The following is an 18,523-nucleotide window of genomic DNA, read 5'->3' as shown; positions in this document are numbered from 1 at the left end:
ATACATTTCCTTTCCATGATATTTATTTCCTTTTATTTATTTGCGCCGAAGCATAAATGTATGTAGTATGCTAGTATCCTACTATAGGACTGAACACGTTAGTACATACCGTGAGGTTCTTTATAAAAGAGGCGCATTTTATCCGAGTTTAGGCGAAATGGCGCACCATATGAAGAAATTGCCCCAAATCGTTTCATTTGCCACCAGTGATATTGCAAGTATCGCGTATAAATTTATGTAATGTTAAATGCAATAACATTTTTCCGTTAACCGAAGTAAGATGTAACGTCTTGTTACGTACTTTGGCGACGATAAATATACCTGCCACTGCCAGATGAGTTTGCGCCAGTTTAGCGCACGGCGCCTACGTGTACGTACGTGTGTATTTAGTCGCAGAATTTAGTACAACTCGTCGCGAACACACGTTTCACGCGCGTGAATTTTAAATAAAAGTTACAAACTTTCCTAAAATTAAATAAATTATGCACGTATTGCCTTAAATATTCCTGTCCTACAAACAGTCACAAAATGTATTAAAGTACAGATTATTGGTATCTGTCATCACCTATTAATTATAGAAGTGGAATTAAAGTTCAGACCCCATAATGCACCACAAAAATAAATCAGCGAAAATATATAAGCTTTTTTTTAAAGTACCTACTTATTGTTTGTGAAGTAAAAACGTAAATTTAAATGAAAAATGAAGACGATATTTTACATTCTCGTGCTAATGAGCACATTGAGCGCTGTAGTATCAGTGTACAAAAACCAATGTTGTGACTCGGACAGAGTGATGTTAAGAAGACAGACAGTTTGTTGGGAGCCTGTTACAAACACCACGGCCAACATTAGTCTGACTTGCCCCGAAAGATATAAACAGCATATTGATTATACGATAGATGAAGAGGGTAATCTGATTTTTTATTATTTTGTAGAACTTCTGAATGAAAACAGAAGTGTGAAATTGGAGCTCGGAAGGTAGGTTTTTCTCTCGATCTGCTCGGTATTTATTTTTTAAGGTACATGCTTATGGATAAATACTATATATGTATATATGATACTTAAATGTATAAGATATGATTCTGCGTTAGTCAGTACCTACCATAACAATCAGAATAATTAAAGACAATAGAAATGCAATATTTTATTTGAAAGTATAGGAAAGATGTATCGTCTTGCATTGCACGTAGTTTTTATCTCAGAATTGATAAGCAAGATGAAAACGTTATGGTGTCACTAATTACGACGTCAAATTCACCATTACTTGCCACTTCTATGATTTTAAGTATATAGGTATATTGTTTTAAACTCTATGGTCAGAACCAATTTTGTAACCTGTGGTTGTAGGTAACTAAGAAGTTTTTTCAGATACTGCATTGGAGAGCACACCACTTTAAATGATGTTAAACTGGAGAAGAAACAAAAGGCTGTTGTGTTTTGTTCAGACGATGGCAGCGATTCGCCAGTTAGCACTGACGTCAAAATATATTGTATGATGGTATCAGCAGTATTTTTAGGTGCAACGGCTTTGGTATACTCGTTGTTGCCAGAAATAAGGTACGTATATATTTTTATATTTTATTTGGAACAGCAATCGACTTCGTTAAAAGTAGCTGTTGGTCTCCTAAATAAAATATACGTACTTCTTTATATTACAAATGCTAAAGTTGTTGATGTGTAGTTGCGTCTGTGTTTGTTACTCTTTCACACAAAAACTACCGAATCAATTACTATTTTAGAAGTAGGTAGGTATATTAGATTGAATTCTAACCGATGTTCTTGCGGCAAGGGAAAAAATCGTGAGGAAACCTGTATACGGGTTAGGTTCCCCTACAAAGGCTGCGGAGTGAGACGGGAGTCGCTTCGTGTATAAACCTGACTCACCCAAACCGTGATCCATGATCAAAGTCATACCCCGGGCTCCTCTCTAGAGTTGTGAGGATGCAACTAGAGGCAAAGCCAGGAGGAAAAAAGAATTAAATGAAAGTACTGTGTTTATTTTTCAGAGATCTCTTGGGAAAAAGTATAATAAATTATTGCGTCAGCGCTACTTTTGCATTTGTGCTATTTATTATTATGGAAATGGAGTACACCGATATGACACTATGTGCTATTAGAGGTAGGCAGAAATTTACATAGAAGATATATGAAATCTCCGGATGTTTTTGTAAATCATTTTAATTTTTTAACCTAATTGTAATTTTTTTTAGGATTTTTAGCGTATTTTTTCATCATCGGAAGTTTTTTCTGGACAAATGCAATTTCAATTCAAATTCTTAAAAATATGAAGTAAGTACACATAGTATTTAGATTTAAAATATGTAACGCATGAAAGTAAAAAAATATTTGTACCATTAAACTGCACCAGTGGGATTGATGGGGCAAAGTTATAGGGAAAATATTCCCTGGTTCACCCTATGATGAATATGCGTTATTTCAGACGGCCGTACCTTTACGATAGTGGATGGTGGGAGTTCTTGCGATATGCCCTATATGCGTGGGGCTGCGCGACTGCCCTTACGATTTGTGTCGTGGTTGTAAATTACCATCCTGGGAACCACAAGCGGCCGGGAATTGGCCTTATGCACTGCTGGTTTATTGGTAAGATTGTGGACTCGAGTTAAGCTCTCTTTCACCTCCGTGTGCTCCCTTGACTATGGCGTTGAGAGTCGTGGAGTCTGTAAACTAACTTAATATCTCGAACAAACATCACATAACTATAAAGTCATTGAGTAAATTCCTTTTTTAGAAAGTTAATATTATCTTCTGCCGTAAAAGTGTAGGCAAAGGTGCATGTAAAATTTAAGGGCACAAAGAATAATTATCATGAAATTGAATTAATTGTAGCTGTATCGAAATACTATAAACTTAAATTTGTTTCAGATAACCAACATTGGTATTACTTATTCAGTGTTATGACGATTATTATTGTTGCCAATATTGGCATCTTCTCGTGGTGTTTGTACCACCTATGGGCGCAGCAATTCCACTCTAGTCATATCAAGGCCGTTAGATACAAGTGAGTGCAATTCAAAACTTTAGCGTAGAAGGCATTCCCGATTCCCCACAACCCAATAGTTTTCATAGGTACAAACGTATAGGTGTCATGTAACAAATTTTTTTTTAAAATAGAATAAGGTATTTCATATAAGCTTTTCATTAAAAAAATCTATACAAATAAAATAGATAAGTATTATTTCTTTCAGGTGTATGTTAAGCTTAAGATTATTTATGCTTATGGGAATACCATGGATTTTCGAGATGATCAGTACAGTAACAAAATCAGGTTTAGTAACGTAAGTTTCTTTTCTAACCATCTATTTAAAATAATGTAGGTAGGTAAAAAATACTTGCAAAAATTAGTTAAAAGAAAGTAAGTTTTTCGCGGCACTTTGCCCCAGAATATATAATAAAAAGTAATAACTTGCCCCAGAATATATAAAAAAAAGTAATAACTGCTACTCTAAAAATTCTTTCTTAAAATTTTTATTTGCAAAAAGCAGACCTGATGATGTCTCGCCATCTCGATCTGTCCGACCACGCCGCATATTATGTCACTCCGTGCCTTTGCCCCGTCTAGCCAGACTGCTCGGCGTCTCATTTGTTTAGAACACTTTCTTGCTCTTGTTGATTTGGATCAGCTTCCTCTTTTAACATACTCAGATCAATGCCTAGTAATTTCGGACAATGAAGTTATTTAATCTATCATCGACTGGATGTATGTTGATTTAAGACTTCCAACTTGAAGCAACAAAAATTTTTCAGGGCTATTTTGGACATCTTCACCACTCTCCAAGGGCTCCTAACATTCGTGGTACTAGTGTTGCTTCGTAAGAGGGCTCTAAAAGCGGTGTTGAGACACGGATGGCTTTGTTGCTTATCGAAGTCAGTTGAAAAACACCTAGCGTTAGTAGAAGACGTGGAAGACATAGCCGAACATACCGTGGACTATAGACTGGACGATCAGGAAAAAAATGGAGTCACGAATGGTATTACGGGGTGAACATATTTTTATGACAGCGACAATTTGCGAGCTTCCCATAGAAATCGGAATTATTTCGAATTCTTTGTTGTACCAACTCGTGGGAAGGGCCTCAGTTTACAATTTGTTTGTCATCACATTTAAAATTGTATTAAATGGCACCAGATTCATAGATTAATATTTTTGTTTGGTGACATTTTATTTTTGTTGATAATTTCCTTATTTGCTGTTGTTTATGGCAGTATACTAAAAAACTTTTGCGATGAAAACAACATTCTTTTATTTGGGCTTGACCAACTGAACTTGTTTTATATGATGTGTGAAAAATGGAAATGAGTTAGCGAAAAATAAATTAAATATTTATTTCGACATTAAACGGACAAATGACATTTTTTTTAAGTAAACGTAATATGTCTATAATGTGTCTAGTCAATGTTAGTTTATCTTATTAAGAATGTAAGATTGATACTTTATGTGCGTATAGGCATACTTACTCATACTTACCTACTCTGTCATATTATTATACATACTTTGCCAACATAATTTATCATTTTGGTGAAATATGTTGGTGGAGTTCAAATGCAACATATTTTCAATCCATTTGTTTGCGTTTGTACTTACTTTTTACTGTAACGACTGTATTTACTGAGCATAACCAAGCATTTAAGCTACTTACTTATCTACATAGAAAATATACCACCAATGTATAAGACTAATAAAACACTAAATCACTTAATATAATTTTATTCACTAAACTTATTCCCACTTATTCCTATGTACAAACTTTTAACAAGACAACCGCAAGATTCAAATTACAGAATACTGGGGAGAGAAATTCGTATATCACAAAATATCTTTTGTGGTACATAGGCGACTTGAAAGCTGGCACCTTAGTTTTAGCGTATACAGCGGAGAAACGCTAGCAGTATACTGGGCACGGTGCGAAAATGTGGCGCAGTAGAAGATTCTTTTACTGCAGTATTTATTTTTTAAATTAATGCAAACATTTAAAACAGTTAAGGACTGTGTTCTAAGTATCTGGCGTATCTTCGACTTCGTTGACTATCTGTGTGGGCTGGAAGTCTTCGTCGTCGCTGTCGGGAGCGGCCCCGGGGTGAGTGGGCACGAAGTGGGCCGGCTGGTGGGAGCGCGCCGCGGACTCGGTGCCCGGGGCAGACCACGATGTAGGGCCGGGCCGCTGCCGAACAAAATGGATTTTATTTTTTTCATAAACTTACTGCTCAATTTATCTTGCATAAAATTTTAAAAGTTTTTGTTAACTTTTAAAGTTTAGAGAGAGAGAGGTTCATAATACAAAGTTGACGTAAAAGAGAAATAAAAGAATGGGTGAGGCTCACCTGTATCTGCTTGTTGGCGTCCCGGACGGTTTCGAGGTACATATCGTAGACGTATCTGGCCATATGCGGCATGTCCCGGATTCTCAGCACCAGCGCCGGGGGCACGGCGGCCGCCAGGGTCCGCTGAGCAGGGAAACGCTCCCCGGGTACCAGTTCCAATTCCAACGGACGCTCCACGAGCTAAATTTGAAAAATTATAAAAACAAAGTTACCGTACATTGAATATTGATAAAAAGGTGACAATGTGGCCGTGGCATGGTTACGAATTTTTTGATTTAGATTGAATGAAATACTCCATTGTTAACTTGATATTCTCGCGGTACGACTAGCTTCAAGGTTGGAATTTATGACAAGCCTAAAGCAGTGTACACACCGGACGAACGCAATAACAATGAATCGGTTTTACAAACCTTTGTTGGACTTGTTTGGACGGTTTGGCGAAAGCTAATATCTACATTATATCCTTCGTTATTATGAGTAAGCCCGTCTTAAAGTGAATATGGCTTAAAGGAAAAAGGAACCTTAAAGGACATGGGATAATGACTATAAAAGCGGTAAAAACTAGTGAATGTGACGTCGCAACTGATGGCGACGATAAGGTTTTACTATTATTTTTCTATTCTGAGAAAATAACAGCTGCAACTTCTAGTTCAGGGTAATTGGTATTGAAGTTGTTCCTCAGTGGGTGTCGTTGAGATGTAAGGAGAAAATCTTTCGCTTCCTATATAGTCCTACACTGACGTTGGTAAGGTCTAAAATAAAAAAGTTCAGGTTGCTCTTCAGACTCTTCGTTAGTGGAGAATGTTGGTGGAGTGAGTATGTAACATCTTGTATCTACTTCTGTTTCTCAGTATCTCATATTGGGATCTGACATTTGTATTCTTTTAGGCAGGAAACAGAGTATAAGAGCTGAATTCACAAATAAAAATATATTGATTGATTGATCAGAAGCGCGACCATGCTTGTAGTGCAATAAAAAATACCTGATTGAAAGTGGGCTGCAGCTCAAAGCAGTTCCGGAAGAGGTTGACCCTCGCGAAGACGTAGAGCCCGAGGCGCGCCCGCGACGCGGCCACGATGAGCCGCCGCAGGTCGCGCACGTGCCCCACCGCCTTCGTCCGCACTAGCGATACTAGGGCGATGTCGTTCTGTTGCCCTTGGTATTTGTCCACGGTCGTCACCTAGATGGTAATATGTATTTTTGTATTTAATTTTTTTATTATTGAATTTTTAAAAAATAATGTAAGTAGATGATATTTTGCAAAGCGATAATCTAGAACTGTAAGCTGATTTTGAAGTAATGCTGTTGAACTGCGCTGCTACAACTACGCGTGCGCTTATAAATTGAACGTTAGATAGCAGCCGCGTTTCATAAGCTCCAACGTGCCGTTCGTGAATCAGCGAGTCACTCAGTAATCACAGAGTTATTAATTAGCAAAAGTTTGTTTAGGTACTATAACACTTTCTTCATGTTTGTACATTGTTAGGAAATGCCCAATACTAAAACTCGTTTAAAAGCGGCGACTGCAAAGGTATTAAACGCGCTGGTTAAAGGCTTGTCTCGTAGGCCATACTCTGAAATCAGCCTAAGAGTAAAATAAGCTACTTTAACTCATATGAAATTCTACGGAAACGAAGCCCCGGACCCGTGTGTAAGTCTGTTAAGATCTCACCTTATGCGGTCGCCCAATGAGTGGATTGTCCGCGCACCGCTTGTCGATGACGTCACGAATGAGATGCTTCTGCCCGTTGTAAGTGGTGAGGATGGATATCCGAGACGCGGGCCAGCCCACCAGCCGCATGTACATAAACACCGCGACCACGTACTCCGCTTCCGCCAGGTTCTAGAGAAACAGATGGTAAACACAACAGAATTAGCATACTGCAAACTCAGTGGCGTGCATAGACATGTTCTGCAGGATAAATTTAAGGCTGTTTATTTGAAACTACTTCCTGTTTGAAATTTATATAATTGAATTTTCAGGGTAGTTAGGTACTCTTTGTTTGTACCTTGTGGTTGTTGATAAGTCTTTATAAACGATGTGCGACAGGACAGAAAAAAACTATATTATTCAATTTTATATGGAATATTCTTTGTTATAAACATGTTTTATGTGTGAGAAAGAGAGAGAGAAAATTGACTTGAGAAAATTTACTTTCTCTTGTCATAGTTATTCGTTTTCAAAACTAGACGTCAGATTAAGAGGACATACAGTGATACGTATGTTGTGTAAAGATTTAACATTTTTACGACATAAAACTTGTTGGTTTTGTAAACATGCTCGCAGAAAACGAGTTCGTCATCTTTTGAAGGATTGGTCACGTTGTGTCCACAGCAACGTAATTTGTCAAAATGTTTATAAAAAAGTGTAATCTTTATTAATGGACGTGTGCACTGAAACCAGATTACATGCAAGATATGACATTCTTTAGTCACATAGGCTAAGATGACTAACACCTTTAAAAAATAATGTAGAATCTTGAAGTCTCATCCAGTGTTAGACAAGTAACTAACAAGTTGCCTCATTTATAATATTATTTCAATTTACAGGTAATAATATAAAGGAGCTGTCTTTTCCCTTTTACTCCGACTGCAAATCTCGTTGCGTGGGCGCAAAAAAATTGAGCGGTTGAGCCTATCAGAGCGCGCCATAAACCCGCGAACTGACCTGTCCGTTAATATAAAATTTTGCAGAATAAGTTTTTCTTTTAGATAAAAAGTTAAGTTTTTTTTTAAAGTATGAATCGGATTATAAGTTCAACGTGTGGTTTGGTTCGGCGTTGTGCTATCCTGCGCCTTCGAATATCCGCCTCCGAAGCGACATAAAATCGTGGAAGCTCTTAATAACAACTTACCTGATAGAAGTACGGGCTCGGTTCAGTCTCACCAGCGCCGTTGAAGTCGTCCACGTTGATCAGCTGGAAGTCGAACCTGAGACCGGCGTTGGCTGCTCGATATTCAGGTTGTCTGGTCACATGGGAAAGGTCCCCAAGCGCCCGATACCTCCAGCGGTATAGGTTGCAAATGCTATGGAAAAATTATCAGTATGAGGAAATAATATTTTAAGGCAGGGTCAGGGAAAGTATAGTGCAGAGAGATGGTCAAATATACTTAAAAAAAACCTTAAAATTTGTAACAATGAGTGTGTTTACATGCCAAAACTGAATAGCGTTTTTCGCTATCACTTCTTCTGTGTAAAACTCATCTAAATGTTGTTTTTTTACATAAGTAAGAAAACCTTTTTTACACAACCAAGAAAACTGAAAAACAGAAGACATCAATCGGTTATGGAACTAGGGCAAATAAATAAACTTACCTAGGCCGGGCACGACCTTGTGCGTCCAGTTCCACGTAGGGCACTCCGAGCCGCACCATCCTCGTGAACAAACTCTGTTCCATGTTGCAGTACTTCTGGAAAGCCATATTCTTCACCACTGGAGGCAGTTGGTGATGGTCCCCGATCATTATCCATCGTTTTAGGCGCGAGCGGCCATCTTGGGGATTTTGCAGCAAGAGAGGGATAAACGTCTCGATTTCAAGGATTTGGGCAGACTCTTCCATCAGTATGTTGTCGTATTTAAAACCTGAAACAATAATAGGGTTAAAGCAGACCCGACAGTGGCTTGAAAAGACATGTAACCTTCATTTTACTGGATGGTTAAGAATGGAATTGAGATTCAGATTTTAGCCCTCGCTTAAAGAAGAATCCCAGGTTTATAACCCTTATGTTTAATTGGCACCTTGTTTTTCTTCGATACCATTTCAGCAAGGGAGCTGATGCCATACAAGTGGATGTGGCATGCGAGAATTCCATTTTAAATGGAAGATTATGTGCTATTATGCAACACTTACCCATTTGAACGAGTTCTGATCGCTTGAGCGCGGCATGCGTACACGTCATGGCGATAATCTTGGCTTCCTTCACCAGCAGATATTTGGATCTATCCAGACCCGAGCGAAGTAGTTCGAATGCGCGGAATTCTTCTAATTCTTCAAAGATGTGATCGATATACCTAGCACAGAATAAATAAATGTGTTAACGTTCAAAGAAAAGGATAGGTTAAAGTTTTCGCGAAAAGATTAGCCATACCTACGACCTACTCTAATGCAAAGTTTCGTTCAAAGAAATAGTGTGATGTGTGTATAGACGAACGTAAATGAAGAATTTTAAACATTGGAAAATATTTAAAGTACAAATATTTGAAGATAAATTTGTAGTTTTGATGATAAAAGTGTGATTTTTAGGATGCGATAGCATGATTTCAAGAAGTTTGCATACATTTATTTATTTTTAGTTTTCCACTCACGGGTTTACTGGATGGGTCTGCTGAGCTACTCTTATTTCTAATAAGCTCTTTTATTTTGTAGTTGGCGCTAAATTAGCGTGGACAAAGCTGTGAGTAAAAGATAGTTGTTAAATAAATAGATCAATAAACAACTCACCTGTAACAGCTCCGGGCAACCTCCATATCTTCCTCGTAAGTTTTCCCCGGGAACAAAGGTTTAGGCGCGTCGTCGAAGAACTCGTGGAAAGGGAACTCTTTGCTGACGGTGTCCGGGGATTTCGTCTGAAGCAATAGACGTTGTTATTTTCTGAACGAACATGTACGCGCGCAGCAAGCTTTTAACTTATGATTTCATTTTAAAATTTTATTATGGAGCCCTAATATTGTTAAAGTTGAACTTAATTCTTAAACGCCACAAAGTGGTTTTACGATGCCACACCAGTACTAGCTATAAAATCCTCAATAATTTACCTGATCCTGAGCACACTTGTCCAAGAAAGCCTTCCATCTTGGTCTAACGTGATACACATGGAAGTGGTGTGCCAACTCGCAGGTCGCGCCCGCGTCGCCGCCGGCCTCCAGCGTGGCCTGAAGACGTCCCACCAGTTCTAGTAACTCCAATCGTTTTGCTAGTACGTAGTTAACGCGACCGTACCTGTATTAACATATCATTAGTGAATGAACACGGGTTTTTGTCCCATTAAGGACTTATTCGTATAGATTTAATATGCATATAGCAATATTTTTTACAGACCAAACGAAAAGTAAAGTTTTGCACAAAATTAATAGACAAATCGCAAACCGATAAACTTGTTTTAATAATATGTTTATTTGCGAGAGCCACAGGTATCAGAAAAATCCGTGAGCAAAATCATCTATAAAAGATTTATAGCTTTGGCTCGCTATTAAATTTTATTAATTGAAATCACATCATCTTTATTATGGTAAGTTACGTATACGTGTCCATGTACGTCTAATGTCGTAAATAAAACGGTGACAGTAAACAACAATGATATCTGTATAAGGAATGTTGAGAACGGAATATAACAGTCAGACGATGGTATTCACCAAATAATATCAAATAGCAAATATTATCTCATTATTTCTACTTGCATGTAGGGCAGGACGTTATCGAAGTCGGTCGCAAAACGATTTTGTGTAATTTTGTGATTTTACACAAGAAGTATCAACACGAAGCATCAACATGCTCATAAGAATTACCTTTGTTAAAAAAGAACCGCCTTCAATCGATATCCTTTTTATGAATAATGTTCAATTTCTAAAACCTCCTAAGTGTAACAAACCGCAACAAAATCGGTTCAACGAAACGCAAGATAATCGAAACTTAAACACAGGTCAAACTGAGAACTACCTTTTTTAACAGCTGTTAAAAAATAAAACGTAGTCGAAGCCTTATTTGCTCTTGCTGTTGGTGAGGGTAGGGTGTATCCCATATGACCCGGCCCATTCCCGGTTCACAAAGAAGAAAGAATTCAAGGATTCTGTTAGATACCTATAGCAAAAATACATGTAATACTCAGTTTGCTGTCTACAGGCGTTGATTTCCCACAGGGACAGCAACAATCGACGCACAACTTGATTACGATCAAAGATGGATCCCGGCTCCTCTCCAAGGGCGGTACATCGAACCTATAAAAACCTTCTGGATCACGACATACCTAGAGAAATCCTTGTCAGTCTGCAGAGCCTCCTCGCCATGGCCGAGTCGCAGCAGATGTCGCTCGTCCACGTCCAGCTCGGCGACCTTCTCGAACAGCTGGTTGAGAGCCTGGTTGCTGTGCGTCACCACCAGGGTGCGCTGCCACGGGAAATTGTGGTACAGGTTCGATATTATCTGCACGGCCACGTCGGTTTTACCTGGATTAATAAATATATTATACATGACAAATTACACAGACTGAGTTAGCTTCAAAGTCATTTTGAAACATCTGTAACGAGATACTAACTCAACGATACTATATTTTATAGCTACCTTTATCCGCAGCATTTAACGGCATCTACACGCGCGAATTTATATGATGTATAATGGGCCACCTATACTATCTTTTAGACCTATACTAATTAAGCGCCACCTACAAAAGAATACAGGACCCTCGCAAATCCCAAACTTTAATTTTGATTGGGATCGGTAGGAAATTTTTGGATCCATTAATGTTTCGTACAATCTTTGTAAAAACAGTAGATGCTTTTCAGCGCAACAATACGTAATTTTGACTGTGCGTTTGGTTAACTCCCGTTTCTCAGTCCTAATCACAAGTCTTTTAACTTTAATTATAAACTGTTGACGCACTTATGCAATAGTTTTGTAATATTTGTATGAATTAGATATTGGAAGGACAATTTTATCTTAACTGCAAAATAGCCTTTATAAAACAAATGGTCAATTATGCGTCTTAGATGATCTCGATGTTTATGCACTAAAGGTGAACATACATACATATAATCACGTCTATATCCCTGCCGGGTAGACAGAGCACACACAGACACAGTTGTAAAAACCACGTTCCGCTGCTTGGCTTGATGACAGAATAAGGATTCAAAAGAGACAGGTCGCCTACAAGAAGAATCCCAAGTTTATTTGCCTTTCCCTTAAACATTACGATTGAACATGAAGGCGAACAATACGAGTTACTACGACTTGTGCATTTAAGATTGGTGAAACAATGGTCAGGGTCAACTATTTATAGCTTGAACCTAAAGCATTTTAGTACAGATAGCAAGGTCAACTATTTTTAGAGACAACTGAAACTGACTGAGACTGAAAAATTATTTCATGAAAATTGGGAATCAAAATTATTTTTCTTTATTACAAAAATACACATAAATATTGAAATAATATTTCTTAATTAGTTTCAGTTGAATTAGAAGTTACCACGGGCTTCTCTCCAGTATTAATATGTACAGGAATTAACGCCAGGTGGAAGATCATTATTATAATGTAATAAGGCAAAGCAGATAAACTTCCTAAAGCAATACGAAGTTTATTTCTGAATAAAGCGCGATTTGTACAAACCTGTTCCCGGTGGCCCGACGACCAGCGTGAGTCCCGGTTGCATTCCAGAGCGGATGGCCTCCACTTGCGTCGGGGTGAAAAGTATGTTGTTCCTGTGGTAAAAATAAACATTTGTAATACGAAGAAATAAAAATCTATTTTTACCACGAAAGGGGCAGAGACGTGATAAATGTATGAGTCGATATTTTAAATTTGTAAATGAAAGTTTGGATAAAATGCTTTTTGTGTATTTTCTTATATGTATATTTATATATCATATATCATACGTATAATCACGTCTATATACCTTGCGGAGAAAACAGAGCCAACAGTCGCGAAAAGACCAAAAGGCCACGTTCACCTGTTTGGCTTTATGATAGAAAAGATATTGACGGGGTGCTAGCCCGTCGCTTTAAATCATTTATCATTCCTGCTAAAAATATATTTTATCGGTAGGATCGTAAATATCCATCAACATTTCGTACGAAACGCAATTGAAGAATTAGCTACATCTATTTCTAGACTAAACTGTTTTTGCTTCCAGGAATTGTTATGCTAACATGAAAACGATCCGCGCAGGTAAAAATATTCGAGGAACTTCAATTCATGAGTGCAGCAGTATAAGATTTTCATCCTTATCATATCCATGCTGTAATATGCTCTAATCTTATTTCAGTTAGATTCAATAAATCGATCCGGTTTTTTCGTTATTCCTTGAAAGAAATAAATGTGATCTTACTACTTACAATTTTTTTATTTAAAACTTTTTTTGGCTTTTAATCTAAACGTTATACCAAATCGGTTTAATTTAAATAATACATAAGGAAATTGTTTGTTGATTTATTTCTGAGTGCCGTGTGGTTCCCGGCACCAGTACAAAAAAGAATAGGACCACTCCATCTCTTTCCCTCGCGTGGCCTATCAGTCTTTTCAAGACTGTTGGCTCTGTCTACCCCGCAAGGGATATAGACGTGACCATATGTATGTATGTATTTTTTACTGAAAGTATCGTCAACTTACTTTTTAGGCTCGTTATACAAGTAAGGGCCTCTCTTGGGCTGCACGTGTGGTTCCACGACGATGGATTTCTTTTCATCATCTTCCTCCATGGCTTGGTCGCCAAGCTGCTGTTTCCGTAGTACATTTTCGAATGTAACCCTGTCAATAAAATGTTCGGTTAGTAGTCTGAAGCACTGTGTTATTTTCACCCGAGCTATGTTGTCCATTTAAATGTGCACATATAATAATGTGGTACGACTATAATGCTAAATAATGTTCAGTTCAAATGTATTATTTTTCTATATTACTAAAGTTGTGTCGACTTTGTTGATGTATTGTATATACGCAAGCTATCAGCAAACTTTTAAAATATACTTATGAAATTAAAATTTTGTATAATTAATACCATACAAAACTAGAGGTCGAAAAAAAGGCGGCTTTTAATATGATGGAAGCAAACATTACATGACATTGTTCGTGTTCAACACAAACTTGGCCATCTATTTTCTACATAAAGTTGTTTTATTACATTATTATTGTTTTATGGTCAGTCTTAGTTCAAGTAAGTTGAGTCATGTTTTCAAGTCCTTCGATTTTACTTACTTATATGGTCGCACGAGTTTGCGCGGGTCGTCAGTCTTCACTTTGATCTCGTAGCCGGGAAAGCTGTTTCGCAAATGCTCCATATCCAAGAATGTATCGTTGAAATCCAGAGTCGATATCTCGTTCGGCATTCTGAACAAACAAACGATATATTTTATATTTTACAATGATAGATAGGTGCACATCGGGCTCCTCTATATTAATGTGAGGACACAACCGGGACTTGTGCTAGAAAGATTTTATTTTCCTTTTTTATTTTATTTAAACTTCATGCTCGTAAAATGTACAACAGGTAGACTTAATGCCACAAGGCATTCTCTGCCCGTCGAACCTTTGGACCAAACTGAAGATGATGAATACCTAGAATGAATTCAATGTATACCTGGTATAGTGAGCCTGTCCCGGGTCTCCGTATCCCAGCACGATGTCGTGGAGCCACTCGGGGACCACACACTCTGTGTTCATCAGCTCTCTGATCGTCTCCAAGACCGCTTTGAAATTGTTCTCTTTTGGCTTACGCCGCATCACGATGTTGAATGTTTCGTACACATCCTGGTTAGAAATATACATGTGGATTTAAGTATATACGTCCTGTTTATAATAGATTTGTGAAAGAATTCCGACATGTCGATTTAAGTATAATGATCTATGCAAAATGTGAGATTTTAAAAGGTCTTGTTAGTTAAAGTTACGAGTATAGGACGCATCATAATTTTGCAAGTTTCGTTCACATACTATTTATAGATTTGAGAATAAAGTTATGTAGAAACATCTATATTAAATTATAATATTTATTTAGAAAAAAGGCCTTCGCAGGCACTTATTCACGTCATTTTATACATCAATTAATTAATTAAATTTGAGTTATCTCTTATGTATTAGTATTTGTTAAAATGCTACAAGCTACAATCTACCTAAGCGCTTAACCCCATTGAGGCTAGCGCCCCTTCAAAGAACAGAACGTAACGCTCTTCAAAACGGACACAGAATCACTTTTAAGAACAGAACGAAACGCTACTCAAAACAAACATACCGATCCCTGGTAAGAGAAGATGCACCAGGTAAAGAAGAAAAAACAAAGTTTCCATAAAAAAAAAGATATTTTTAAGTTTACATTTAAATACAAGACGTGAATCACACACATAAAATAAATACTCATATAATAGCATATGAATTCATTGATTATGAGTCACGATAAATAAACAAAAACAGCTTCTTATTGGATTGGAAATGCCAACGACAAGAACTCATTGATGACAGCTAAATTAAGGATTCCATGAGTAAGCAATCTCAAGAAATTAACGAATTACCTCATTTCCTTTACTAGCGCGATCCAAATCCAGCCTATACTGGTTAGGATCTAGCAGTAACCGGAATGTTCTAGAATCTCCGTCTAGCTCGGGCTTCGGTTCGGGACCCTCTTCTATTACCCTCCCAGCTGCGTCCAACATCCCCTCCACTTCGCAACCTCGCACGTAAATTATACCAGCTTGTTCCACCATACTCTTTCTATAGTCATATTTCGTGCCTGTGTAAAAGAAACAATATTTCAAGCTCAAATTAAAAAATATTGATCAATTTTTAAAAAAACTCAATACGTGTAACGTACATGAAAAAAAAGAAGCCGTTATTAGACTCGTATATTTAACACAACAGAATCATATCAGAAGAAGAAGAATATCAGAATAACAGAGTATTCTGTCAAAGGATATTGTCCATATTCGACAGAGCAGGAATATTAAAAGGACTTTGTGACTCAGTGCCAAGGTTCTGTTTCCTTTTCTAATATGGTAAACGTATTATGGCAGTGGTTAAAATTCTTATAAGGCGATTGAGATATGATAGCCAAAATATGTTGGCAAGTGTGTATTCATAGATTCATTGCAGAACTTATTTTGATACTCATGCCTTTGTTAAATTTATTTGGTGCCACATTATAGCCATAGTACTAAATTAAAAATGATCGTGCTGTTTTTGATGCAATGTAACACAGATAATGCCGGTATTTTTTTTTTTAATTAGAGACTAATAGTCAAGTGAGAAACTACGCAGGACATGCTATAATCATCGCCTGTTTAGCCAAAAATATTTTGACGTAATATTCATTGGTTATTAATAGCATAACCGGAAATAAGAAAAAAATTAGAAACCACGTCATTTTGCATTTAGGTTCCGAATGTATGACAACGATCGATTAATATAAGCAGTGACGACTTGGCTTCCTTTTTTGACTCTGACCAGGTCAACAATAAAATGAAAAAGAAATAATTTATTAAGAATTAGTTTATGTTACATGGTATTTGATGAACTGTCTTCTACGGTAGGTTCCCCATGTTATGGGTGATAGACTCCTTCTTGGTAGACTTAGATTAATTGCATCTTATACCATGTATGTCTTTCATATGGATGTCGTAAAAAACGGTTGTAGGCGATGTGCCAGCATTGTGTACTATTTGAATCTCAATTTCATTACTAAGCCATACAGTTGAACGTGGTCTTTTTTTGTCTTTACAAGCCGCAAGGGATATATTATATGAATGTAAATTACTAAAAGCTTTATTTCAATATTACATATATTATAGAGGAGGTAATATCAAGAGGAAATTAGAGCTTAATTTTTAGCGGACCATAAAACTAGTGACAAATAGGCTATTTGACACAATTGAAAATGTGGTACGAATTGAGGTAATCCTATTAGATAATAATATAACAGAACGTGTTTTTTAAAAACTTTTGAACGACCGAAACGCCATGTGATTGGTTACAACTCCGGTGACGTCACATGCAAGTAAACGTCAACTCCTCCTGTGTAGTTTGTGTGTTATTAATGTTTTATCCCAGATATTAAGCTATTTCGTGACAGTGAACTATTTCAGCTTCATTTTATTACTTTAGTGAAATAAATTCCTGATGTTTGTATTCAAAATGGACAAAAATTTTGTGCGTGCCGACAACACAAACCTACCTGAGATTGACGCAATTATGGTTGCACTTTTCTTCAAAAACAACGCGGATTACTATGGTGCAGAACTTAAGAATGTAAAAACATCTGTGTAAGTATTTAAAGAAATTATTTATTTAGATCTTTATGCCATTTCACGCAAAAATTTCGCAGAATTTTATTTTATAGGTTATGTTTTATTTGTTTTATTGTTTGCTATAACTCAAATATTGCCAGCATACTTTCATAAAAATGATCTTCACACATAAAAACATTTGAATGCGATAAAATACTCTTTGGATCTCTTCGAGCCAACTGCAACCACTTCTTTCGTCTTATTGGATTCGTTGGAACAGACACAAACACTTTTTGCGGAGTTTTTTATTGAAGTATTTGTACATTGTGGTACTACACACCATTTATAAACAATTTTGTTTGATAAATTGAGAGAAATATAATCAAAATCATCAGTTTGCTTGCGCGCGACGTCACACAGCGTCCGCCATTACTATGAGAGCGTTTTTGGCGCGCTTTTTAAATTTCAACCTTTATAATTCATTCTTTATTATATCATTTTTTATTATAATTACTGCGTATTTCTCGGAAATATAAATAAAGTGTGTTTATTATGTCATAAAGAATAATTTTAAACTATTTCTAAAAAACAGTCAAAAAGCCTATTATGAAATGAATAAGTACACACAATTCTCTTAAAAAAAGGGATTTCTATGGCAGTGGTCGGCTAAAGTAAAACCTAACATTGGTATAATTATTCGTAACTTCTTACCTATGCCTTGAGTCGGCCTCACTGTGATTAAGAAGCATACATCATGCTTCCTTAAGTTCTCCCATTCGTGTTTGATTTCATTTCTCACACTGAGAGTAACGGTGACGTCAGCCCTTACTCGTGAGGGTGCTTTCTCGCCAATATTGGGCTTGGCCACTTCTACGACAGCGAAACTCTTGATGGGGTGGGCCATTCGAGCCCAACCTCCGAAGAAGACGCTATCATCTTCTGCGCGCCTGAAAATAAAATCAATTTAAAGCGAATTCGTGTACGTTTTCACATGATCGATTTATGTGATATGTAAGACACGTGTACAATGTTTATTAAACTTATGAAAATTGACCCAAATGTAAAGCGCAGGTTAGTCTATATTTAGAGATTACGTGGTGTTAAGATCATCGCTCTAAAGAGGCAATATCATGGACTATGTCTTTAACAACATAAGAGAATGGGATATGAGTTGGTTCATACCTTGTATCTGAATACACTTCCTACCGATTTGCAGGATTTGTATATGTCAAATGTAAAAAAAAAATATGCAATTAAAAATGTA

At 37.0% G+C, this 18,523-nt stretch overlaps 2 protein-coding genes across 2 annotated transcripts in view; one reads left to right on the top strand and one right to left on the bottom strand.

Annotated features, from left to right (window-relative positions):
• The first annotated feature begins 332 nt into the window (after nucleotides 1–332).
• On the top strand, nucleotides 333–4,680 carry LOC106129828 (G-protein coupled receptor Mth2). Its single transcript, XM_013328519.2, has 8 exons — nucleotides 333–978; nucleotides 1,369–1,557; nucleotides 2,007–2,119; nucleotides 2,211–2,289; nucleotides 2,441–2,601; nucleotides 2,884–3,019; nucleotides 3,207–3,296; nucleotides 3,766–4,680. Exons 1-8 carry the CDS (start codon nucleotides 701–703, stop codon nucleotides 4,001–4,003), a joined length of 1,284 nt encoding a protein of 427 aa, XP_013183973.2. The 5' UTR covers nucleotides 333–700; the 3' UTR covers nucleotides 4,004–4,680.
• A 30-nt stretch (nucleotides 4,681–4,710) lies between these two features.
• The window catches only part of LOC106129811 (RNA helicase aquarius), a 41,558-nt gene continuing 27,745 nt past the window's right edge, over nucleotides 4,711–18,523 (bottom strand). The window contains exons 12-27 of the mRNA XM_013328494.2: nucleotides 17,971–18,206; nucleotides 15,553–15,770; nucleotides 14,625–14,794; nucleotides 14,243–14,374; nucleotides 13,661–13,798; nucleotides 12,662–12,753; nucleotides 11,307–11,505; nucleotides 10,099–10,282; nucleotides 9,785–9,909; nucleotides 9,194–9,354; nucleotides 8,658–8,925; nucleotides 8,197–8,368; nucleotides 7,014–7,184; nucleotides 6,324–6,521; nucleotides 5,341–5,520; nucleotides 4,711–5,180 (exon numbers count right to left, since the gene is read on the bottom strand). Of these exons, the coding sequence (XP_013183948.2) occupies nucleotides 5,013–5,180; nucleotides 5,341–5,520; nucleotides 6,324–6,521; nucleotides 7,014–7,184; nucleotides 8,197–8,368; nucleotides 8,658–8,925; nucleotides 9,194–9,354; nucleotides 9,785–9,909; nucleotides 10,099–10,282; nucleotides 11,307–11,505; nucleotides 12,662–12,753; nucleotides 13,661–13,798; nucleotides 14,243–14,374; nucleotides 14,625–14,794; nucleotides 15,553–15,770; nucleotides 17,971–18,206 (2,812 nt within the window). The 3' untranslated portion in view covers nucleotides 4,711–5,012. The remainder of the gene's footprint in view (nucleotides 5,181–5,340; nucleotides 5,521–6,323; nucleotides 6,522–7,013; nucleotides 7,185–8,196; nucleotides 8,369–8,657; nucleotides 8,926–9,193; nucleotides 9,355–9,784; nucleotides 9,910–10,098; nucleotides 10,283–11,306; nucleotides 11,506–12,661; nucleotides 12,754–13,660; nucleotides 13,799–14,242; nucleotides 14,375–14,624; nucleotides 14,795–15,552; nucleotides 15,771–17,970; nucleotides 18,207–18,523) is intronic.

The sequence above is a fragment of the Amyelois transitella genome, chromosome 18 (assembly GCF_032362555.1).
Source record: "Amyelois transitella isolate CPQ chromosome 18, ilAmyTran1.1, whole genome shotgun sequence".
Taxonomy (NCBI): Eukaryota; Metazoa; Arthropoda; class Insecta; order Lepidoptera; family Pyralidae; genus Amyelois; species Amyelois transitella.
This window is presented reverse-complemented; position numbering and strand designations above follow the sequence as displayed.

Bases quoted from the DNA above. Each gene is read 5' to 3' on its own strand.
- LOC106129828 (XM_013328519.2), top strand. From the start codon at position 701: ATGAAGACGATATTTTACATTCTCGTGCTAATGAGCACATTGAGCGCT. The intron at 3,020-3,206 runs GTGAGTGCAATT...TATTTCTTTCAG, and splicing joins ATCAAGGCCGTTAGATACAA to GTGTATGTTAAGCTTAAGAT. The intron at 3,297-3,765 runs GTAAGTTTCTTT...AAAATTTTTCAG, and splicing joins ACAAAATCAGGTTTAGTAAC to GGCTATTTTGGACATCTTCA.